The sequence below is a fragment of the Artemia sp. Qi Xiang Cuo genome, chromosome 3 (assembly GCF_049724085.1).
Source record: "Artemia sp. Qi Xiang Cuo chromosome 3, ASM4972408v1, whole genome shotgun sequence".
Classification (NCBI taxonomy): domain Eukaryota; kingdom Metazoa; phylum Arthropoda; class Branchiopoda; order Anostraca; family Artemiidae; genus Artemia; species Artemia sp. Qi Xiang Cuo.
Genome location: NC_142796.1, coordinates 29012702 through 29038581, shown reverse-complemented (window position 1 = coordinate 29038581; position 25880 = coordinate 29012702). Strand labels below are relative to the sequence as shown.

The 25880-nt window shown below is 35.2% G+C and overlaps 1 protein-coding gene across 1 annotated transcript in view; it reads left to right on the top strand.

Annotated features, from left to right (window-relative positions):
• The first annotated feature begins 346 nt into the window (after window positions 1–346).
• LOC148953971 (twist-related protein-like) overlaps window positions 347–25880 on the top strand; it is a 28550-nt gene continuing 3016 nt past the window's right edge. The window contains exons 1-2 of the mRNA XM_089086869.1: window positions 347–839; window positions 16178–16352. Coding sequence (XP_088942995.1) covers window positions 387–839; window positions 16178–16324 — 600 coding nt within the window. The 5' untranslated portion in view covers window positions 347–386 and the 3' untranslated portion in view covers window positions 16325–16352. The remainder of the gene's footprint in view (window positions 840–16177; window positions 16353–25880) is intronic.

Genomic DNA, 25880 nt, shown 5'->3' with positions numbered 1-25880 from the left:
CAAGCTTATCAAGGTTAAATGGTATTACTCATACATTCCCAAAGGAACAAAGCCTCATTTTTTTTTATTAGATTTCTTAGCTTTTCTAAAATAGCTTTGACCATACATAAATAAATAATGAAAGCCAGGTTTTTTATTTTTGATTTTTAAGATTAATTGCAACATAGCACAAACTCCCTTTCCTATACTTCCAAGGAGTTTCGTAGAAAAGGCTGGGTATTGTGCAAAGATTCAAGTAGCCAATGATATTGTAAGGATAGGCACAAAGGCGGTGTTTCTTGGCTCCAGCAGTTTCCAGAGAACGGTGCCAAACTTTCCTTAGTTCGCTTTATTTGGATGTGAAAATCTTAGGCTAATAGGGCACAATCAAAACTAAATTGTGAAACATGTCGTTCAAACTTGAACCTGAATCACCGACCGAAAGTTCTCAATCTGAATCAAGTGCAAGATCAACTGAAGATAGTGTTTACCCTATTCATCCGGCTTTTCGGCCTGACTATCAGTTTTGGGATAATCGTTATTTTATGCAAGAGCCGAATGTATTGACTGGACTAAAAAGGCATTTCGAAGAAGAAGTTCATGGTGGAATCAGCTTAGAAAGTCGATCTGACAGTGACTCCTCAGAAAGTTGTCCAAGGAAAAGAAAAATAAGAAGAAAAAGTTCTCCTGATAATCCAAATCAAAGAGCTATGGCCAATGTTCGAGAGAGACAGCGAACACAGTCCTTAAATGATGCTTTTGCTCAATTAAGAAGAATCATTCCAACTCTTCCGTCGGACAAACTTTCGAAAATCCAAACGCTCAGACTTGCCTCCAGATATATTGACTTCTTGTACCAGGTAAGACTATGTCTAGGGTATTGTCAATATCAAGGACTAATTTTACTCAAGAGAGATTCGACAGCTGGATAGATTGGCCATTTGTCTGAGGGAGGCAGGTCTAAATAGAGGGATCTTGGCTGTGAATATGGCAAAATATCAAGCTTAAATGTTTGTTTAATTGAATTTTTTTCTTGTCGATTTTGGTTTCAGAGCTTACATTGTATATTTACCATATTTCTTAGAAGCTAGTAATTCATCTTCAAGCAACAAAAGTAAAAAAGGGGGGTTTCGGTGCCAAAAAAATAAAGGTGGCGTGGAAGCTTGGCACAAAATTTCCGGCGCAGGACGGTGCATGAAATTCTTTTTTGCAATTGACTTAATCATTTTGCTACACTATCAACAATATGTCTTGTGTATTATATTTTTTGTATTCCTAAATCGCTCTATTAGAATGAAACTATCCTAGGTCATAATCTAATGAGCAAAATAGTATCACTTTGGCGAGGTTGATTGTACTTTATTATGACCTATATTTATCCATAATATACGATCATATTGAGAAGTAGGTTTTGGCAATTTTTGTTTTTGTCTGGGCAACAAGAACGAGTTTGGCCACTCAAGTACAAAACAGGTGCAAATCTGGAAATGCAAGCGATTCAAGATCATCGATATTCCCAGGTTCGGAATGGGGCTAGAGGGCTTGGGTGGTGATCTTTTACTTTAAAAATTTAAAGTTTCAACAGGTTTTTCCTGGAAAGCCGTAAACAGCTAAGATGTTAAACGAATTCCCAGGCCCTTTCAATATTCTTAAATTTTAATCAGTACAGTCCTAAGAGCTAAAAAGCCTTTTGTTCTCTTTTTGTTTCTAATGATTATCCTATGCACAGTTTATGTTTAGATTAGAAGGCCTGATAAAAGGCATGGCAGTGATGTAGCAAGGCTTTAAATAGCAAAATTAAAATTAGAATTAGGTTTCTATTTGCAAAACATCTAAATTTGTAGCGATTTTCCTGCTGGCATCCAATAGCCCGTCACCAATTTGATTATTTTACCATTTGTTGCTAAAAAAAAATTATTTTTATATAAAGGTCGCTTTAAGACGTTTAAAAAATATCATGATTTGTTTTCATTTTTTTATACAATTTTTAAGTCTAAGTCATTTTTAAGTAGTTTTAGGTCATTTTTTTAGTCTTTTAATTAAGTTTTAAGTCTACAAGCATTATAGCTAACTAAGGCCCTCTGTGTCTATGGTTTCATCACTCTGTTTAAGCTAATAATCTATAGAACCGTACCTTCTATTTGTGCATAAATGTAGTTATAACTACTGGATTAGTTGATTATACTAATCCTTTTATAACTACTACTTGGATTATAACTACTGGATTAATTGTTATAACAACTAATCCACACTTTAAGTCCATTAGTTGAATGGGCGATAAAACTGTTTTTGCTTAAAATGGTAAAAATCTTTTTCCAAACTCCCGTTGAGGTTGGATAGATGCCCATCCTACCCTCCTTTCAAATTCAGGGGTGCTTACGCAGTCAGTATAAAGACCGTGATACGGACATCGGAATAATCTATCGTCAGGTAATAAATTTGTTTGAGACCACAAACGTTTGACTGGGGGTTGTAAGCTGGAGAAGAGATGTATACGGAAAAAAACAAAAAAACTAAACATGAATGGAATTATTTCTATAAAATATTTCATTATTTCGTATATCTTTATTTTTTCTCTTTTTGAATGATTAGTCTCGAATCTAAGTTTAAAAAATTATCGGACAGGGTTTAATCTAAGTTTGAAAAATTATCGGACAGGGTCCCACGTTTTATATCTAACCACAAAGATATAAAGAAGAACCACAAATAAATTTATAAATGAATCATTTGGTAGAAATACCTTATTTTACACTTTCCAATAAGAGATTACAAAGATTTTCCCATTTAAGTGTAATTTATCTCAATTATTTTTCTACAATGCTTTTGCTCCTATTGTGTTTATCCAGTTATCACCTTCTTATCTACAGTCTTTATGAAAGTCAGGGGCGTCATTTCTAGGAGGAAATGGGGGGGGGGCAGTTTCACCCCACAATTTAGATAAAAAGTATTATATATCCGGATATGGACCCCTCTTGCCCCCCCCCCCAATAAAAATTCTACAACTACTCCCCTGTTGAATTTAAGATTCCTAATTCAGGACTTGGGTCACCTTTTCATTTTCTTAGCAGAAAATTTCCTTCTGTAAACATTAGGGCAACAGTTGTATTTTTCTAAAAGAGAAAACTGTTAGATTTCCCCTCCAATTGCAAGCAGGAAAGACGGAGCAATTTGTTTTGAGTGAAAGAGGAGGCTAACCAAAATATTTGCCTGGGAGAGCACAAAAAGCACAATATTTAGGAAAAGTGGTACCGGTGCATTAAACGTACTCTTTTATATACTGCTAAAGAAATTTGGTTATTGCTAATGAAATAAAATAAAATAGGATGAATGTATAATAGTTTAGAAATAAATCTGGGCTACATATTTGTACATTAGGGGGGGGGGGTAAAGCATAGCATATATTAAATACGTAACCTAACCTAACCTTGGTACCTTTTCCCCCCTAGACCCCAAAAAACAACAGTTTAAATATCGAAAACGCAATGAAAACTACTCTTTTCATTCCGATTCTTAATAGCGGTCTTTGAAATAACCCGTCTGGCGGGTATCTGTCCCAGTATCTTTAGAATCTCCAGTTTGACATTCCATATACAGTATATAAAAGAGTGCGTTTAATGCACTAGTACCGGAAAAGTGTGCAAATAACAAGGTATCATAAGAAAACTATAGAACTTCGAGAATTAAGGAAACAATGTGGACCCTAAGCCTTCCTCCAGTGTATATGTTTGGAAACGACGTCGGTTCCCAAGATATTTCCCATATTCTTCCAAAATAGTCAAATCATAGCACAACTAAATATATAACAAAAAACTTAACAATCATTTGTTATTAAGTAGGCCATTAATTAAAATCAAAGACTTGAATATTAAAGTTGAGCAAGCAAAAAAGTCATTTGAAATTAAAGTTAGTTTCTAAAAATTAAGTGATCCAAATCGAATCATTTACTTTTTGTTATCTGTCCAAAAAAAATTGTTGTAATAATAATTTAAAATGAGACGTGGTGACTTTCTGGTAAAAACTGAAAATATAAAACATAAAGAAAGTCAAGTGGATGTGTTCACACTAAAAAAGATTCGAAAATTACAGACACTGCCGTAAAATCTCAGCCAATTTGTGAATTAAACAAATAATACAAGTTCTTTTAAATAAAAGTAGAGCGCAACACTAAAGCTTAATTAAACATAAATATCCTGCATATGACTGAGGCAGCTCCGCCACCTTCAACTCCCCGCCCATTATGCTAAAGTTTTATGGTCATTTACTAAATGCATTTATAGTGGAACAAATGTAGTCACTTTTAATCACAGGTGTTTAATTTACTAATTGACTTTCAAAACATTTGAACTGAAAGTTTGTCGTTTAAAGCAATTGCATATCAATGTGTCGGTACTCCCCTACTAAACGGACTCTTTTATATAGTGCTAGTTTGGTTAATGCTATCGAAATAAAATAGGATGAATATATAATAGTTTAGAGACAAATTTGGGCTATATATTTGCACTTTAGGGGGAGGGGTAAAGTATAGCATATATTAATAATTAACCTAACCTCGGTACCTCCCCCCCCCGTTAACCCCCAAAAACAACAGTTTAAATATCGTATACGCAATGAAAACCCCGCTATACATTGCATTACTCTATAGCGGCGTCTTGAATTAACCCGTCAAAAACGGGTTTTCGTGACTGGATTCTATTGCAGCATATAAAAGAGTCCGTTTAGTACAGGAGTACCAATATGTCTTTCCATTCTCGATGCGTTATAAAAAAATATGTTTTATCCCATTCCTTTTTGTTAGAAGTTTGTTCTTGAAGTAAGTGGGAAAAAAGTAAAACAGGAAGAACGGAAGGATTGGAGGGGTGGGCAGGCTCCTTTATAGGCTTAGTCCAAAATGGATTCCTCATAACGAAAGGAGATGAGATGTGATTCTCGGAAAACTCACTTAAAGTTAAAATTTTTGGCAAAAAAAATACACTTTTGACGCTTCAGGCACCCCCTCTTTCTCCCAAAGAAACATCAGCTGGTCTTTCTCCAAATAGTTGACTCGCTTCTATAATCCACTGTGCGTAATTTTATGAAGCCGCAAACTACCCCGCAATTTCTGTGGCCCGATCTCTCTTACTGCTCAAAAAAGGAAATTTAACTTTCGATCGACAAATCTTTCAATGTTTTTGACTTTTGATAACAACACTCATCCGTAACTATCCTTCAAAGACAAAACAAAAAATAAACGTATTTTTGAAGATAAAGCTTGCAAACTCTGTCCTAGTATTCTCTAATATGACAAAGTGGTGTTGATTGTATCATTTTTATCAAGATCAATCCCCACGTTGGGAATGTTTTATTCTTTTTTCAAAATTGCACAGTTTTTATTCAGGCTCATAACTTTTGATGGGCAACTTTAAAGCACAAAGTACCAAGGACATCAAAATAAAACAGTTTTTGTCACACTAAACCCATTTTAGGTCTATGCGTAACTGAAAACCGAAATTTTCTCATATTTTTTTTTTATTATTATTATTTGGTTGCTTCAAAATTATTAAGCTTTCAGGGAAATATCACAGTTAGTTCAGTGCTACCATGTTGAACTGTGAAAATAAAAGGCTTTGGCAACGCCTATCGTCACTAATTGATAGTAATTTTTGCTCGTTTGTATTATGAATTTATAGTTGACATGACTTCTGGTCGTCTTTGGTTTAATGTAGCTCTTTACTTTTCTTTGAAAAACTTCTTCTTTGGGATTTTTTTAGATCAAATTTGTTCATGAATCTACAAAAAATACTGGTTTTCAGAAACATTGGGCTTGGGCATCCGTAGAACAAAATTGAAAAAAGGCGATTAATTTTAATACTGATTCATCAATTTTGAGTAACAAGAAAATTAATTTATTTCACTCGTTTCGTTTCTTAAAAACTGAAATGCAGTCATTGGCCCCAGATTAGAATTTTTACTTTTGAGCTTTGATTAAACCTTGAACCTTCATGTGATGGGTTATCAAGTTTGAATTTTTGGATTGTGTTATCAGTTTTCTAGAAAAATTTTCTTGGAAGAGATTATGAATCCTTACAAATAACAACAACATTTTAAAAACAAAATATGTCATATCTAGACTTTAAAAAACTGAAGAAAGTTTGTTCCAATACTAAAACACTGTTCAAGCTAATAAAAGTAAGAACTTTGACAGTACCTTGCAGTTTTAAAAATTAAGTTTGACAGGAAAATTAAGGAGACCTTTTGTAAGGATTATTGCGTGTGTGTAAAAAAAAAAAAAAAAACAAGCAAAAACTAATTTAGAAAGCATTGTTTCTCATACAGAAGTAAAGAGTGGAGTTGAAAACTTTAAACGAACAAAAATTCGTACTTCAAATTTTACGGAAGATATATCTACGGAACTAAATCAAATATACTATCGCGCGATATATTCTAATACCTATAGAATTTCAAGAACTAGTGCTTTACTGAAAACACAAACCGACCCGAAAGAACAAGACGTTCTCTTGAGAGCAGAAAATTCTAAGAATAGCCTACAGGAAATAGAAGACTAATTTTTAAGTCCCTCAATAGTTTTTCAAAGATCATGATGCCCATAACTTAAATTTCTTAAATTACTTTGTATCAACAGACACTTTTTGTAGTGCTAATATTAACAATTACTTCAAAATTCGGATGCTGTCTAATTGCTATCGTTCTGATATCATAGGCAGCGCGCTACTGCTGCTTAAGTAAAGAACGATGTGGGCACAATGTGTTGTTTTTTTTGTTTTTGTTTTTTTCCATACCCGGGCACTTCGTATCGAAGGAGTTGTCGTAGAAACTTCGAAAAGGGCTCATTCGATTGGAAATTGGAGTGCCTATTGCCCTTTTTAATAGTCGAAAGTGATTGGAGGGCAACTAGCCTCCCCCCCACACCCGTCATTCCCCCAAACATATCCAATCAACATTTTGAGATAGCCATTTTGTTCAGCGTAGTTGATTTCCAGATAGAAAATATCTTTTGAGGAGGACACAACCATCAGGGCAAGGGTTTTAAGTTATGCCCTGAGGGTATATAAGATCAATGTTGACAATGTACAATTTATTATTTTGTTCTTTAAAGCAGGGCACTTCATATAGAAGGGGTCGTCGTAGAGACTTCAAAAGGGGCTCATTCGATTAAAAATCGAGAGTTGTAGTGCCCTTTTTAATAGTCGAAAGTGGTTGGAGGGCAACTAGCCCCCCCCTCACGCAACTCATTCCCCCAAAAACATCCAATCGAAATTTTGAGATAGCCGTTTCGTTCAGCGTAGCTGATTTCAAGATAGAAAATGTGTTCTTGAGGAGGATACTCCCCCACAACTCTCTGGGCAAGGGTTTTAAGTTATGCCCTGGGGGCATATAAGGTTTTTATAGGCGTTGTCGTAGAAACTTCAAAAGAGGCTAATTCTATTGGAAATTCAAAGGGATAGTGCCCTTTTTAATAGTCCAAAGGGATTGGAGGGCAACTAGCCCCCCCCCCACCACGCCCATCTTTCCCCCAAACACATCCAATCAAAATTGCGAGATGGTCATTTTTTTCAACGTAGTTGATTTCCAGATAGAAAATAGGTTTTTGAGGAGGACACTCCCCCATAACCCTCAGAGCAAGGGTTTTAAGTTATGCCCTGGGGGCATATAAGGTTTTTATAAAAGGTATTGTCGTAGAAACTTCAAAACAGGCTCATTTGACTTGAAATTCAAAGGGCTAGTGCCCTTTTTAATAGTCAAAAGTGATTGGAGGGCAACTAGCCCCCCCCCCCCAAGGGCAATCATTCCCAAAGACACATCCAATCAAAATTTTGAGATAGGCATTTTGTCAGCGTAGCTGATTTCCAGATAGAAAATATCTTTTTGAGGATGACATTCCCCCACAACCCTCGGGGCAAGGGTTTTAAGTTATGCCCCGGGGGCATATAAGGTTTTTATAGAAGGCGTTGTCGTAGAAACTTCAAAACAGGCTCATTCGATTGGAAATTCAAAGGGCGTTTGCCCTTTTAAATAGTTAAAAGTGAATGGAGGGCAACTAGCCCCACGCCCATCATTCCCCCAAACAACCAATCAAAATTGTGAGATAGCCATTTTGTTCAGCGTAGTTGATTACCAGATAGAAAATATGTTTTTGAGGAGGTCACTCCCCCGCAACCCTGAGGGCAACTAGCCCCCCCCCCCACGCCCATACTTCCCCCAAACATATCCAATCAAAATTTTGAGATAGCCATTTTGTTCAGCGTAGTTGATTTGCAGATAGAAAATATGTTTTTGAGGAGGAAACTCCCCCACATACCTCAGGGCAAGGGTTTTAAGTTATGCCCTGGGGGCATATAAGGTTTTATAGAAGGCGTTGTCGTAGAAACTTCAAAACAGGCTCATTAGATTGGGAATTAAAAGTTCTAGTGGCCTTTTTAATAGTTGAAAGTGATTGGAGGGCAACTAGGCCCCCACGCCCATCATTCCCCCAAACACATCCAATCAGAATTTTGATATAGCCATTTTGTTCAGTGTAGGCTATTTGATTTCCAAATAGAAAATATATTTTTTTAGGAGGACACTCCCCCACAACCCTCAGGGCAAGGGGTTTAAGTTAGGCCCTAGGGGAATATAAGGATTTATAAGAAAGCGTTGTCGTAGAAACTTAAAAACAGGCTCATTCGATTTGGAATTGAGAGAGTTAGTTCCCTTCTTAAAAGTCGAAAGTGATTGGAGGGTAACTATCCCCTCCCCCACGCCCAACATTACCCTAAACACATCCATTCAAAATTTTTAAATAGCCATTTTGTTCAGCGTAGTTTATTTCCAGATAGAAAATATTTTTTTTAGGAGGATACTCCCCAACAACCCTCAGGGCAAGGGTCTTAAGTTATGCCCAGGGGTATATAAGGTTTTTATAGAAGGCGTTGTCATAGAAACTTCAAAAGGGGCTCATTTGATTGGAAATTCAAAGGGCTAGTGCCCTTTTTGATATTCGAAACTGATTGGAGGGCAACTAGCCCCCCCCACGTCCATCATTCACCCAAACACATCCGATCAAAATTTTTAGATAGCTATTTTGTTTAGCGTAGGCTAGTTGATTTCCAGATAGAAAATATGTTTTTGAGAAGGACACTCTCCCACAACTGTCAGGGCAAGGGTTTAAGTTATACCCTGGGCGCATATAAGGTTTTTTATAGAAGGCGCTGTCGTAGAAAATTCAAAAACGGCTAATTTGATTGGAAATTCAAAGGCTATTGCCCTTTTTGATATTCGAAAGTGATTAGTGATATTTGTTGTTGTTTTTGTTGTTTAGACCAGGGCACTTCGTATCGAAGGAGTTGTCGTGGGAGCTTTGAAAGGGGCTCATTCGGTTGAAAATTGAAAGGGCTGATGTCTTTTTTAATAGTCGAAAGTAATTGGAGGGCAACTAATCCACTTCCACTCCCACCCTCCCAATTGCCCATATGTTTAATATATTTTTAATAAACTAAATTTTTCCTTAAGATTAAATAAAAATGCACTGTGATAATGCTAATTACAAATAGGGTATCTCAGCAGTATCTCAAGAACGACTGAGGGTATTATGTTGAAACTTTCGAGGCTACTTCTGCTCTTAAAATTTAACCAAATCAAAATAGTGTAAGTGTATCCAAGCTATCAAAGAAAGTAAACCCATTTTTTTTCGAATGGTATCAAGTTTTCCATTTCAGGTCAACTAGAGGAGGTATGAAATATAAGTTAAACAGTACTATTTGTGTTCAGGTTTTTAAAATGGTGTATGTTGTTAAAAATTGCTGAACATTTTTCTCCAGCATACATATAGCAGGCCAAACTATAAAGTCTTAAAAAACGAAAAGATTTAAAGTATTATTTTCTTTTCCCCTGAAAAGACTATGTCAATATAAAACGAACATAAATTAATTAAAAAAAACTTTTTCCACAAAATAAGTTTTTCAAATAAAGTAAAGAACTCCATTAAATAAAAAATGAGCAAAAATAAAATCAAATAATCTACCAAGGTGAAAACTAACACAAATCAGCATTGATAAATAAATTAAACCCAGAACAAACAGATATTAAAGAAAATAGCCAAGTCAAGGTCCAAACAAGCAGGAATGGACATAGGTTTTGCGCGACACACGCACGTCTTTCCAAGGTCTGAACAAAATCTGCGTTTAACTAAAAAATTACAAATGAATGTGCATTGTCAGTTTAGTATACATATACTGATATTTAGCAATCAAAATGTAAAAATTTTTTGATTTATTAAAGTTATAAATGTAAAAACATTTATATTTTTTCAGTAAAGTGCAAATTTTGTTCTGGCCTTGGGAAGGCATAGGGGTTTTGCGCCCAACTTATGTCAATTTCTGCTCATTTTGAGTTTGACTCGGTTATTTATTGTAATTTCTGTTCGTTTTGGGTTTCCTTTATATACCGATACTGATTTGTGGTAGTTTTTAGCTTGGTAGATTATTTGATTTTATTTTTGCTCATTCTTTGTTTAATAGAGTTCTTTACTTTTCTTTGAAAAACTTACTTTGTGGAAAAAGTTTTTTTTTTATTTAATCAAGAAAAAGAGTTAAAAACGCGAGCATGTCCTCTACAATAGCTAGAAACTCGAGTAGGTAGTAGCGGTATGCGGTGTTACCGAAGGGAGGTCGTTCCAGGCTATATTCGTGATGGCCAAAGGCCTAAGCCCGTCATGGCATACACAGAAGACCTGAGCGAGTGGAGGGAGGTCACAAACTGGAGCAGAATATTAATATTTCACGTATTAATAGTATGGTAAATAACTTTCAAACTTTAATAGCTGCATAGCAAGGCATAAGATATTGAAAATTACAGACGGGAAGTGTCAATTGAAAACAAAAAAACCTTAAATTAATCCCTTTTATATGAAAAGTGATAAGAGTGAATGAAGTAACTGCACAGGTATGAGCTTGATTTCTGTTGGATACAAATTACTTAACATGATGATGCTTATTAGACAAAAGTAAACCTGTGTGATTGCCCTACTTGGCCAATGTTAAACTATAGTCCTTGTGTTGCATGCTAGATAGGTCATGGACACCGCCAGGAATCTTCTACTGAGCGGAGGGGGGGGGGTAGGCAAGCTTACTGATAATTTTGTCAGGATTTTAACGTAGTTGTCCGCCAAAAGAATGATCGAGTATGCATGCAGGTAATCCCTTAATGCCACAAATGATGATACTCAGACACGTTTTATAAGTACCTCTTGTAAAGATAAGGCTGTGACTCCTACAAGCCTAGCAACTGATATTTAATATTCCACTCGTTGATGTACTGGATATTCATTTTTCTTAAGTATGCTTTGAAATAAAGTCTATTCGTCCCATCATTTTCCTACGCAATTACATTGAATGCGGTATATTTTTTCCAATTTTTGGCGGAAGAAGCAAAATTGAAACAAGCCTAATTAAAAAAGGGAAACAATTTCGCATGAAAGCATTGACAGCAGCTGGAAATTATGCAAAGTGATTTGAGTTCCCAAAAAGGATATTCAACTTGGCAATTTAGGATTTCAAACTTCCTTAGTCTCCTGTCCTGGTACCTTATGTATAGGTGGAAATTTTATTTATATATGGTAAATACAACTTGGTGTCAGGGCAGTATCAAGGGAGAGGTTAACCGGCTTGGACCCCCAACCGTCCCAAATTTTTGTTCGACTCGTACAAAAGTAAAAAAAATGCATACAAACGAACTTTTATAGTGTTGTGTAAAGTTTTTTTTTTTTTTTTGTAACCCTATCTCCCCGAACAAAAATCCTGGATTGGTATAATATGTAATTTTGTTCGAATGAAGTTTCTATTTATTTGTTATGAAGTCAATTTTTTTTTCTCTTTTCTTTTATTCTTTGTTTCCCGTTTTGTGCAACACTTACTGTATAACGGGTTTCAAAGTAAATACTAATAATAAGAAGAGAAATTTATTTCATCGAAAAGTTTTGATTTTTAATTTAGATTTTTAATTGGTTTCTTTGTTTTAGTTTCTTCACTAAATTTCTCCGAAAACAGCTCTTACTCCTATAGTCTGAATATTCAGTTAGGTTCTGCTTAATTAATGTCTTCCGAAAATTCTTCATTAACTTCGTATTTCTCGTTAGTGCTCAGTATTTCTCAAAATCAACCCCCTCCCAATGCCACCTTTATGACGATTAGTTATTATTTTTTCTCTATCATGGAAAACCCTAAAAAAAACGAAATGAATTAGTGAATGCTACATGAGTGAATAAAAACAGTGAGTGCCAGGTTGCAAAAGCAGGGCTAAAATAGAATCCCATTTATGAGGTATTCCAACTCCTTTTTGGTACATGGGTGGCCATTTTCAACTGTATCCAAGAGCCCAAATACAAAATACATATATTGATTGTAGCATTAATTTGTTGAACATTGAATAAAGTTGAACAAGATTAAAATTTACTGTTCGAAATTTTGAAAGGCATACAAATCGGTAAACAAACACTATTAAATATCTGCTGGCTATTTATTTGTTACCTTCTAATATGCATTTGGGAAATCATTTTTCAACCTTCAGCATAAAGTAAAGGGGGCTGAAGGGCAATAGCCCCCTAACATACAGGATAACTTTCGCTTTAAGTTTTGACATCTCTTTCATTTCTTCATTTGGAAAAAAAATGATATGCAGCAATCGCAACGGTCTTTTAGTATATCATAGTCATACACCAGCTTTTTGAGGGGACACCATAAGACTTATATTTGGGCGGGGGGGGGCTGAAGCTTCATAATTTGGATTTCTTGTCCTACGTTTTCAAAATCTCCCTGAGAGATCCCTTGATCTATAAGGAAGAGACACTTTATTTTAGCTTGACCTCTCATCATGTGGAGGAATATGTTCGAACTAGCGCGGAATGTGGGTTGCAAGGGGCGAATGCTAAATTCAGTTAGCTTTCATTTAATTTTTCCGCAGAATCTACATTTTAACGGAAATAAAATTAAAAAAAATCAAAGCACTGCAATCCAAAAAGCTGAATCTTTGTGTAAAGAGTGAAGGCTTGAAGAAGGGGGGGGTAGCCCCGCTTATAAGAATAGTCCCTTTTCATGATGTAAGGCATAAGACACATAACTATCTCTCAACATACTTTTAGGTGAAATTAAACTTTAGCGTAATGGAGTAGTATGGACCTCATATTCAGGAAACCATTGGTATGAAATTAAAAACAAACAAAAGAAAATGAAAATAACTTATATGAAAGTAGAGTCACATTGAAACTTGAATCAAAGATCAAGCTTAAGTTAGTATAGATACAAGGGAGGTTGCCACCCCTGAAATTCCCTGCTCTTCATGCTAAAATCTTTATCTCACTCAGTATAACAAGATTGAATGATCTAACGCGAGAGTACTGTATTGAAAGCTCACCGCGGTGATTCTACACTAAAAAAGGGTGTTTAGTTGTATTTGCCCTAGAAAAAAAATGTGGTGCAGCCATTTTCAAAGGCAATTACTAGGAGCCCATTTACACTGAAATTTCATTGATACTGATATTTAGCTAGCACTAAATTGAAAGGATCAAGTTATTTTTTATGGAATTTTCTATTTGGCTGGAAAATTCAATGAAAAATTCTCGTTACCTCAAATTAGCTCTAGCTAAACCTCGGTATTAGTAAAACACATTGTGAATGGACCTCAAACACAACGATTACAATTACCAACTGGATAATTTCGTGTACTCGATAATACTTTCAGGAAAGCACAAGTCAAACTATACCGCGGATAAGGATGAATAAAGAGCCACAATTTTGTCTTAACAAGGAACGTGAAGGTTTTACAGCCCAAGGACTGAGCATAGCTCAGACTTTCTTTTATATTTACCACACACATTTTTTCTGTATATAGAGTAAATAAAATTGAAAATAGAAATTTTGGTACTTTTGTATTATTTAGAACACACTCGAAACGTTTGTTGAATGTACGATCTATGGAAACCGGTTTCATAACCAGAAAGACAAATAACGGATGACAGAATGCATCGGACTTGTTGAATTTCGGCTATATATTTGAGAATTAGAGGGGGGGGGGGGGGGTAAAAAATTTGAACTTTGATACTGAAGTTGAAAGCTATATTTCTGGATCCTAGTCTAGCTAGGTCATTATTTATTTGCGAAAAGAAAGCCGAGGGTGCTTTCCATGAACTAAAGCGTTCTCGTTTTATTTATTTTTTTTTTAAATTTATTTATTGCCAAATTAAATTAGATTTTACTCAGTTTTGAAACCTCTTAAACACGGCTAAATGGCTGACCAACGATTACTTGAAGCACACATTATTCCTAAATCCTCTGTAATAATACATCGTCTTTCAAGACTCAAAGGGATTTCAAGTGTCAAGCAAAGGAAGTCTGAATTGTAAACAGTTGTCAAGTAGCTTCCCTCTTAAGAGATAGCCACCCATCAAAAACCGGAAAATAGAAAATCCACCCATAAAATAAGAACCCAATCTCGCCTCAGCGTGGCTGGCAAAGGCTGTGATTAGACGAGCGAGTACCTTTAGATTTTTTTTTCAGGCCATAAAAATGGTTTTCTCATATATTGCGCTTATCAACTCACAGATAATGTTAGTATGTTAGCAGGGCCTTACCATTTTGATAGACAAGGATAGTTCACAAATATTATACGATTTCAAGCCTTTTTTTTTTAATCACCACCTTCAAGGCGTTCCCTTCTCGTCTTCGAAACGGGTGTCATTGTGCACTACTTATGCTTATAGACGTTAGGGAAAACGCAAATATGGCAGTCATTAGATAGAAACAAAAAGTCATTTAACACAAAAGCATGTCTCGATTTAACGTAGCATAAGGAAAACTGGTAGTAATTAATATTCAAATAATAAAATTCAAAACGGTGGAAAAAATGGAATAAAAGCTTTAATTCGAAAATTTTCACAAACATGTGTTTTTATTTGTTTTTCTTCTCAAGGCTTTTCTCCAAGGCCGGATTCAAAGCTTTGACGCTTCAAAGCCCAAGCGTTTTTGCCGCTCCGCTTTTGCATGATTTTTGGGGAAATCCCTGAAAATTTGGGGATAATGGATGCGCGAAACAGAAAGCAACTGATGAGCCAAAAGTAATGAAAGAGAGAGGTGACACCGACTCTCAGATGCCATTCCTGGGAGACATCCGACAGCTTATAAGTGGCCTCGGAATTCATATGTTGCATTAAAATCACTTTTCTGTGAATAGGTAGGACGGTGGCGTAGTACACCTGGCACAGGCACGTACGCAGGAATTTGTTTCGGGGGGGGGGGGCCAATTTGTTTCGGGGGGGGGGGGCCAAATCCTTCAAACCCATTATTCTGTGAGAAAAATCAGAAAATTGTGGGAAAATGAAAAAAATCGTGAGATTTCGGGGGGGGACCGGGCCCGGAGCCTCCCCCCCTGCGTACGTCCCTGACCTGGCACTTTGACGATAAATCACATCAGTCTAGTTTTTGTTAAAAAAAATCAGTCAGCGATACTTTATTGCGCCACCTGGCATTGGGCGCCCCTAGGCTCGGGCCTATTGGTAAATCTGGGCCTGTTCATCTTCCCTGTGCAAGTTTTGGTGCGTTGATTTTCTGCAGTCCCACGGTTTTAATGTCTGAACGTTAAACAACAGTTTTTCTGTCAGTGTAGAACTGATTCAGCTTTATCGACCTGCCATATTTTTGAAATTTGATTTGGCATCTTTTTTAGGTTAAAAAATAAGTTGAAAATTGGCTAACAAAAGGAAAATTTTCCAATGTTTTAAACAAGTTTACATTACTTTTTATGAAAAGTCTAAGTAATATCGTAATTCATGTTTGGTGAATGGATATATCTGAAGCTAATGAATCCGAAGATATAAGTATCTTGTCCCTTTGCCGCTGGTTGCTGCCATAGGCTCACAAAATTGCATGTTTCAAAGGGAACGACAAACTAAAGTCAATTTAGTAAGGGTTGCTGTTAACGTAGCACATTTACTAAGATGTTTTCCTTATTTTGGAAATAACTCTTATTTTACCTACTCTTGTCGAACTTTTTGTTTACTTTTTCTGTAATATATTTCTACCCAATTTATGTCTTACCCTAATGTTTTTCACTCTGTTTGACTGTCTACTAATCTCATTCCTTTTCAAAATTTACTTTTACTAGAATAACTCTCTGGTATTTGTGATAAAATCGAGAGAGTTTACAAAGGTTCAAATTAATATTTTATTTTAAGGTGTTAAAATCAGACGACCAAATTCATGATAACGATGAAAGGGAAAGATCACAAACCAGTCCTGTATGTTCTGCCATTGCACAGGACTGTTTAAGCTATGCCTTTAGCGTCTGGAGGATGGACGGAGCCTGGAGCAGCCAGTCTTAGAAATAAAGCTAAAACTGCACCGATTAAAGTAAGTGCTAAGATCATAGTTTTGTAGTTCACCCATTCAGGACTTCAAAAAGGCCAAGACTATACTTTGTGGAAACAATGTTAGAAGAGGAATGGCAGTTACTTATGGTAGAAAACAAAAATTAAAATGAGAAATAATTTAACAGTAGAAAAAAAAATAAAAAGGCAGAAACTGCTTCTTTTATTGATTAAATCTAAAACAGAAACTTCTTCGAATAAAAAGTAGAGAGCAATACTATAGCTTGAGAAGAGCCGAGATTACCTGAGACTTGAATAGGGCTGCCAGCCCTATGAAGGCTGGAATTTGGAGGACTTTTGGATTTGAAGGACTATCAATTGTTGAGAATGTAAGGAAGCTATAAAAAGACAAAGAAAATAAAACAAATGGATTTTGCGTTACCAGATGTAGAAACAATACAATTCAGATCTTTAATGCCATTGAAAAACAAACTAAGGAGTTGTTTGACTTTGCAACTTTCAATTTTGCAATTTGACTTTACAACTTTGTTTTATGCTTTTTAAAACTTCTAAAGAACCAAAACTAAAATCAAGATAGCTCATCTGAAACATTTAATAATTTATGTCTATATTATAAACAACAAAAAGGCTAACACCCTATCACGGAGACGTTTTACACGTAGGAGACATCTAGAAAAGACGTAGATTTTTAAACCAGAAGAGTGGAAGCTTGTTTGTATAACGGTCCTACATATTGAAATAAAAGTTGCCTCTGATGAAAACTGCATAAAATAATTTTTATGCAGATTATTCGGTCGAAATTTCAAACTATATGTGCAATGTTCGGAAAATAATTTAAACTGTACGTTCTAGATACATTAAATTATGTTAATCCTGTATATGATGGATTCCCTAAGATTCTAAACACTCCGGGAAGTGTGGAAAAGGCATTCAGGGTCGATCAAAGAAAAAACAAACGATAGTCTGTATTTTTCCAACTCGAGACGAATATAATGTAGACATTGGCAAAACCATTTTAGCCCATTACAAATTGTACCGATCTATTCTAAAACCAAAGAAATTGTATTATAAGATTAATTTTTGGCATTTACCCTGCCCAGCGATTACCCCCGGAAAATAACCCCCCCCTCGGAAAATACCCCCCTCCCAGCGGAAAACGCCCCCGTGGAAAATACCCCCCGCGGAAAATAAGGCTTTCAAAATTTGAGAATTTTACTAGAGTTCTATTTTTTGCATATTAGGGAGGGGGGTAAAATATAGCAGGTCTGCATGCAAAATGTGTTTGGTACAATTACTCTGCATATTAGATAGATAGATAGAGAAGTGTATTTTAAAGCCAAATATACGGCCATGAACATAGTAAAATAACATAAATGAAAGGCACAAATAACAAACTTTGATCAGCTATCATCATAAAACACTTAATTAACCACTTATTAAAACACATTAAAACACTTATTAACCTAATAATAGTACCTAATACTTCAAAAACGGTCATTGAAAAAAAGAACACTTAACACTTGGAAAAAAAACACTTAGATGAAAGATTACATTTAGTTTGTACTGGGATTTTTTTTCTTTTTAGTTAACAAAATTTCCAGATACCTCGGTATTCTTCTGTAATTTTTTAGTGGCTATATACCTAGAAAGAATTATTTTCTGATTCAAACTGTTTAAATACTTTGCTCCCCTGGAAAATATCCACCCGGAAAATATCTCCCCTCCTTGGAAAAGAAGGCTTTCCAAATTTGAGAATTTTATTTGAGTGTTATTTTTTTGTAATTTCCGTAGGGGAAAGGAGCTTTGGTACTGGTGTATTATGGGCAACTCACTCAAGTTTACCCTGTTTGAAACTCGGGAACAAACCGGTTTTTTTCGTTAGATTTTTTCAGCTTAGCGCGAGACAAGACAAAGACAAGTGACAGAATATATGTAAAATATACAATTTGGGCTATATATTTGCACACAAGGGGGGGGGGGGGTAAAGTATTTGGACAGTTTGGAGTCGGAAAACGAATCTTTCTAGGTATGGCCACTAAAAAAATACAGAAGAATAGCGAAGTATCTGGAAATTTTGTTTGTTAACTAAAAAAAAAAAAAAAAAAAAAAAAAAAAAAAAAAAATCAGTTCCAAGTGTTAAGTATTTTTTTTTTCAATGACCGTTTTTCCAAGTAGCCTATTAAGTACTATTATTAGGTTAATTAGGATAATATAGTGTTTCATTTAAGTGTTTTATGGTGACCACTGATCAAAGTTTGTTATTTGAGCCTTTCATTTATGTTATTTTACTATATTCATGGCCGTATATTTGGCATTAAAATATACTTCTCTATCTATCTATCTAATATGCAGAATAATTACACCAAACACATTTTACATACAGACCTGCTTTACTTTACCCCCCCCCCCCCTAATATGCAAATCTATAGCCCAAATTTATTTCTAAAGTAACGAAGAAACTAACGAAAGCACTGGTGTCTTCTCGAATTTTACACAGCGTAAACTTATATTATGGCTTTAAAATACACTTCTCTATTTATCTATCTAATATGCAGAATAATTGTACCAAACACATTTTGCATGCAGACCCGCTATATTTTTCACCCCCCCCTAATATGAAAATCTATAGACCAAATTTATTTTTAAAGTAACTAAAAAACTAACGAAAAAACTGGTGCGTTCACCAATTTTACACAGCTTAAACTTGAGTGAGTGGCACACAATACAAAAGTACCGAAATTCGTCCCCCCTACGGAAATGAACAAAATAAAACCCAAATAAAATTCTCAAATTTGGAAAGCTTTATTTTGCACGGGCGATATTTTCCTGGGGGGGGGGGTATTTTCCGGGAGTGTATTTACCGGGGAGTAATCACCAGGGGGATAAACGCCGACCATCACCCTAACTTTTTAACCCACCTTAACAATTTGACATAAAAGCTATTTGACGCAGAAAATAGCGGGACCCATCTAGTTAAGACATCCTTTTACCATACTTTATGCTTAAGGAAAAATGTACAATTTTAGGGGAGGTATAATGTTGGATCTATTACATTGACAAATCAAGCAGTTTGCATTGGACAATTAGATAAAATAAATTTTCTCTGAACGTGAATCAATTATGAAAACATCATAATCCACGCAATATAATTGAAATAGTAAAGAGTACCGTTTATCCAATTTTTCTTTTTTTGGGGGGAGGGGTGGGGGTCCTCGGGCTCACCATACAAAACAGATGGTCGTAACTAGTTGGGGAACACTCATTCTGTCACACATTCTGAGTTATAAAACCCTTTTTAGGCAAAAATAAATTATTGGATGACCTGACACATCATGGGTCCTGTACCCTGGATGGTGGAAAGAAAAACTGTTTCAAAAATTAAGTGTCATTATGAAATGATAAAACTAAATTGATTGTCATATATTTAATTAGAGAAATCCTTTTTATATTTTCCTGGAAACTTGCGTACTGTTTTTGTTTTTAGAACGGTCATAATGAAAGAATACTCTTTAAAATGACACTAGCCATTAGGAGGGTTTAAAGTTCAGAAGTTAAGTTCTTAAGTTTATTATTCCACATTCACAAACAAATAAATAAACTAAACAACACTTTTGTGCTGCAGAATACCTATGAGAGTCGCGCGAAAGTCCACGTAACTCCATACCTACTAACTCAACTATTTACTTAAACATCAACTATTCAATTAAAACTATTATAAATAAACCAAACAGTGGGGGCACCGGCAGTCAAGCTAAAAAAGCAATTCCTATTCCTTTTAAGTTTGCCTTATTGATTGTTCAGTTTCTATTAGTTTTAAGTTTGGCTTACAGTATAAAAATCGGTAATCATTTCTGGTTTAAACATCTTTACTTTTCCTTAAGAAACTTTATTTTTAGAATCGTATTTCTTTATCATTTAGACAAATTTAATCTATGTGTAATTGAAAATAATGAGGGGTGAAATATTTTTTGTTTCTCATGACCTAGCGATCTGAAAATTATCGTATTTCATAGGAAAACTATGGATACATCAGTGATTAAAGAAAAAACGGTTACTGAAATTTACAATCCCGAAAGAAGGAAGTCCCACTGAAATACTGTTTCCAATAAATTCAGTATCAATAGAAATTTAATCTTCCTCGATCATTTCTTCGAGTCTAACGACCTTTGAGACAAGATAATGTTCTAGAGAGTCTTGGAATAATAAGAAAATGAAGACTTACAATCATTCTTGGTGACAGCTTCTAGATTCCATGATCGTTAGTGGGTCAGTCTCCTATTTTTATTTTGTTACCAACTAGAACTTTGTTTATGATGCTTGTGAGATCTACGCTTGGTAAATGGCAGAAAATCGCTACTTTACAAAGCTTCAAGTTTGGTGTCTAAAACTTTATTTGCTTATTATTAATATATTTTTACAGATAGCATAAACTTTTAGGTAAATAATTATAAACCAAAAACAGCAGAGTAAATTTTATAGATGCGGTTTATTTAGAAACTTTGGGATGGACAATAGCGTGTTGACAAACTGCAGTGACTAAAACTGAAAACTTATCATATACAAAAGTAAGTAAAGTAATCGAAGTTAGAAGCTTCTAAACTAGATAAAAAAAAAACCGCTGAATTGCTATAAATACACCCATACCTTTGACTACTCTGAAGAGTTCAATATTTTTGTTGTGCTAAAAACCATATATCGCTGAAATCTTTTCACTGAAAACGGTGAAAAATTTACATGTTCTTTTTTTTTTATTTTTGAAGTAAACTATGTACTGACGATCATACCTAGTCACTGTTTATTGGAGTTTTAGTTTATTATTTTGCGATTTTAGTATTCAAGAGGTTGATTTATTCTAGGATTTTAAGTACAGAAATATTGTAAGTTAATATTTAGCATAGTATTTCTTTAGGTTTCAGCCTTGTAAAACCCTAAAATAAATGACATGTTTCAACGAACTCTTACGCAACATACGAGTCACGACGCAAGACTTACTCGTAAATCATGTCTCTTTCCATCTTAGTTCATCTTAGATAATCGTTATTCATCATAAAAAAAACTTGAAAACCCGAAAACCCGATTCGAATCGGTCAGAAAAACCCGATTTAACACGAGCAAAACTTATAATACCCCACTAATTGTGCATAGATTATTCTAGCTTTTGACTGCTACAGCGATTTTATTTAAATATTTATCTTTTGAAATGTAAAAATGTTAATACCGCATCAAGATAAGCCTCCGGCCTTCAGGTACTGATAGTGTGATATGAGTTTTTGAAATACGATGATTGCGAAGCTAGAAATAAGATATTGAAAATTATTATCATTATTTTTGGTAAAATTACTGATTTTCATAGGAAGCAAATTATTTATTATAATGATGCCTAATGTACTAAGAAATGCAGTAGATAAAAGTTTAAGAGAAGAAGAGAATGTTCTTAGAAAGAAAGAGGACGTGTTGACTCAATTTTTTCCTTTAAATCAATAATCAGAGCTCTGACTTACCAGAGCCCTTTAGTCCGTAGCTTCAAAAACTATTAAATTTGAAAAAAAATCCAATTACAAATAAAGAGCGAAGTCAAAACTAAAACGAGAAAAGGACCCTAATTGGGAGGGGGGTTTTGGTCCCCCTTAACCTGCGTTCGTTACTAGCACTTAACTAGACAAAACACCTACTTCATATTTTTGTCAAGAATAGGAAAACTCAAGAGGGAGGGGGGCTGCCGAACAGACAGATTTTTTCTGGAAAAATAGTGAAACATTTTTAGTTACCAGTTCGGCTACTAATGTATTCCAGTAGGTTCTAATGAAGCACAAACAGCCACTTGAACGTTATAATTGGGACGCTGAAGGATTCGGAACCCCGCATTCTTTTTAACGTCACTCTGCTTATATTCCACAAAACTTACATTAATAAAATTTAAATTCTTGGCGTTTTTATTTTAGCATGTGTTCTGTTTCTCTAATGAAAAAAAGGGTTTGCCATATGAAATTTACCTTTTACTCCACCAGGGCTAATTGTTCATTCGCCCTTACTGGAAAACGATGACAACACATCCAGATACTTCTTTCTTATTCAGAGTTTAAATTTTAGGATATACAGTAGGAAGTGCCATGGAGTGAAAATGTATTTAGAAGAAAATTCTACATTGATCGTGAGAATTTAGTTTATTTAATAACAAGAAATTATTAGTATGAGTCTACTTCTCAGTAGGATCCTCCCCCAGGCCACTCAGCGCGTCTCCAGGCGGTGGATAGGGGAATGCCCTTCAGATATGTAGGGTACCTCCATAGGAGGTGCGGACAAAGGGGAAGACCTAGTACCTGGGGGGCCCATAACAGAAACTGGGATATTCTCGCCCAGGGGCCGTAAATATAGGCGGAGGAGGGAGAGGACCCCTCAAATGTACACTCAGCAGGACCCACTGGCGTGTAGACATGCCCCGTGAGCTACAAATCTTCTCCCAGGAATGGACTACGTCTCGAGGCAGATCAACCTTAAAATTGTGAAGTAAAAGAAGGAAGAGCTGAACAAACTTAGGCCAGTAGCTGTCTTCATATTTATAGCTTTTATACTGGCCATGTCAAGTCATGATCAGCCTAAAAGAGCCTCCATTTTTACATTTCTTATGGTGATGGTTTCATATCTTCTTTAAGAAATCGTAACCTTTCCAATTATAGTCTCAGAACATAAACATACCCACCAGTAAAAATAAATAGAAAATAGCGATATTCTCAATAGTTTCAATTAAAATGAATAGAAAATAAGGCTGACACGATAAGACTTCGAAGAGGGAATTATTTGGTTTCCAAATAAATTAGCCATGGAACCTTGACGGGTCAGTTAAGCTGGTGAAATGATAAAAGAGTCAAAAGGTCTTAAGCTGAGTTTCAAAACAAATTTAATGATAAGCCACAAAATGTCTAAGCCTCCCTTCAAGATGCTAAATATCAAATATACTAAACTAATATTTTTCTTATTCATTTAAATCCATTCTATGATTTACTGTTTACACATCAGTGACAAAGAAAATCTGACTGTCAGGAGCACCTGTCTCCTAGCAAGACGACTTCGACAACTGTGGGGATGGTGAGCTTGAACCGAATAAGGGAAAAAAGCTTAACATTGATGCTCCGTGAAGGAAATGCATTGTAACTAATATTTTAAAACAGGTGCTTAACAACAGATGCATATCTCATCACTGTGCTAATAAAAAATATGGCAACAACGTATTTTTTTTTTAAGAAAAAGATTTGAAGAAAATTGAGACTGTAGGGATTATCGAAAGAAAACTATTTTAATTTGTTCATTTAATAAATGGGTTGGAGAAAACAAGAAATAAAGCTCTAGCAAATCCTAAAACATCTAAAAAAAAACCAGAAAAAACTACCGTTTGCTTTTTTCATGTCTCCAGACATATCTGCGTGTCTCAAACGACAAAAAAGAAGTAAAAAACACTGATACTGTTGATGCAATCATACTCTTCCTAAAATAAAAGCTTCTCTTCTTACTCCTACTAAACATATAACCAACACATAAAATTAAAAATATCAGTTGAACATGAATGAAACAGTCGTGCCAATTGGGAGAAGGGGCAAGGCATTCCCCACCCCTCTTTTAGATTTAGAAAACATATTTTTTTGTATTTCAATAAAAAAAATATATCTCTTTTGGTATTTTCATTGAATAAAACTAATAAGTTGCCCCCTGTCCCTTAGATTTTGAAAAATATATTCCCTCTCAACATTTTTGTGAATTGGCGTCACTGGAATCAAACCCCCACCCCCATTTGTACTTTACAACTCATCATACTTTCTAGCACTGACTGATATGCACCCAAACCCAAGTAGACATGAATCATTGGACTGCAAAATATCAGTGCAACTATTCTTCATAACTTTGTCATTTTCAACAGGTCACTCTGACATAAACAATAAGTAGCACAACAGGGAAATTTTTTATACAAGACAATGGAACGCAACTTTAAAATGAATATTTCGACCCTATATCCATGGGTCGTCCTCAGCAAAACAAACGAAGAAAATAAAAAACAATATAGAAGAAATTTACACTAAAATTCAATCATTAAAACTGAAATTTTTTTTTTTAATTTTCAAAACAGCCCTAATATCATTACTTCAAGTACGTTCAACCAGGACTTGAGTCCTGGTTGAACTATATCAGGTTGAGTTCTTTTATATTATTTATTTTTTTATTTTCTTTGTTTGTTTCGCTGAGGAAGGCCCTTGGATATAGGGTCGAAATATTCATTTAAAAGTTGCGTACCACTGTCTTGCATAAAAAATTTCCCTTTTGTGCTGCTTATTGTTTATGATGGGAAGGGAGTGGTCTTCGTCGCTATTTATGTCACTCTGACAGGATAACTCCCCCCCAACCTGGTGACATTCACATTTGTTGAGTGGAGTGATATTTGAAAATAACGCAGTGGCACTTCCCCCCCTCTCCAGCCCCTGGCCAGAACAAAGTGGTTAGTCTTATGTAACAAAATCTTCTTAAAGGGGAATCAGTAAGCCGATTTACTGTTGCAATAACTGTCTGAATTTAAACGAAGAGCATGCTGGGTAGTATTTTCAGAGTGTAGCTTTGAAATAATTTAAATGTAAAACGGATCCATCCTTGCTTCTGGTTTATTCTAAAACGTAAGTTACTGTATGGACAGCCTTCCCATATAGGAAACATCGAATTGTGTTCTAAAAATTACTAACCTAAAGTCATTATGCTAGTTGAACCACTTGATCCAGGGTTTAAGATTGACTAGTCTCTCGAGCTTTTACTACCACAAGTGATATTTTGGAAATTTATCAATTAAGATCTAGATCCGCGAAAGCGTTGAATATAAATCAAAGTTTTCTGAACTTGGACCTTAAAGCTGCTGAAAACAGGACAAAATCTGAAAATATATAAACTTTAAACATCTTTAAGGTCTAAGTTCAAAATTTTTTACCTTATTCACCACCCTTCACAAACCTAGACCTAGCTCGAATAATTTCCAATAATTTCGTAATAAAACATCAGCTATGGAACTAAAAACTCGAGAGACCCATCAATTTCAAATTCTTGGAGGGGGATAAACCATCAAAATTCTTGAAAACCTTAATCAACCCCTTATCTGTTTTGGGTCGTCATTCCGCAACGAAGGTACAGGAAGAGAAGTCTCATTAAGATTTTCTAGGGGACACTAACCACGTCGGTGTCATCTTGAAATTTGAGCTTTAGAATGTTCCGAATGACAAAGATGTATTCATTAAAGTCTTAGTGAACAAGGGTCTCACTTGGCTGAAACAAAATCGTTGTGGTTGAATGATAAGGAAAATTATTGCCTTCCATGGGTGTCTTCCTTGGAATCCAAGGACTGCCCCAAGGGACGAGGGCAATCGGGATAAAATCTCTTGGCTAAAGGTCTGAAGGGCTTTAGAGAAAAGTAAAATCTGTTATCGAGAACCTATATTTAAGTTTTCCCCGCTAGCCCGACTCAAAACTTGTTGAATTTTTTTGCCCTTTTCAATGGCTGTTGCTAATCAGGTGGCTATTT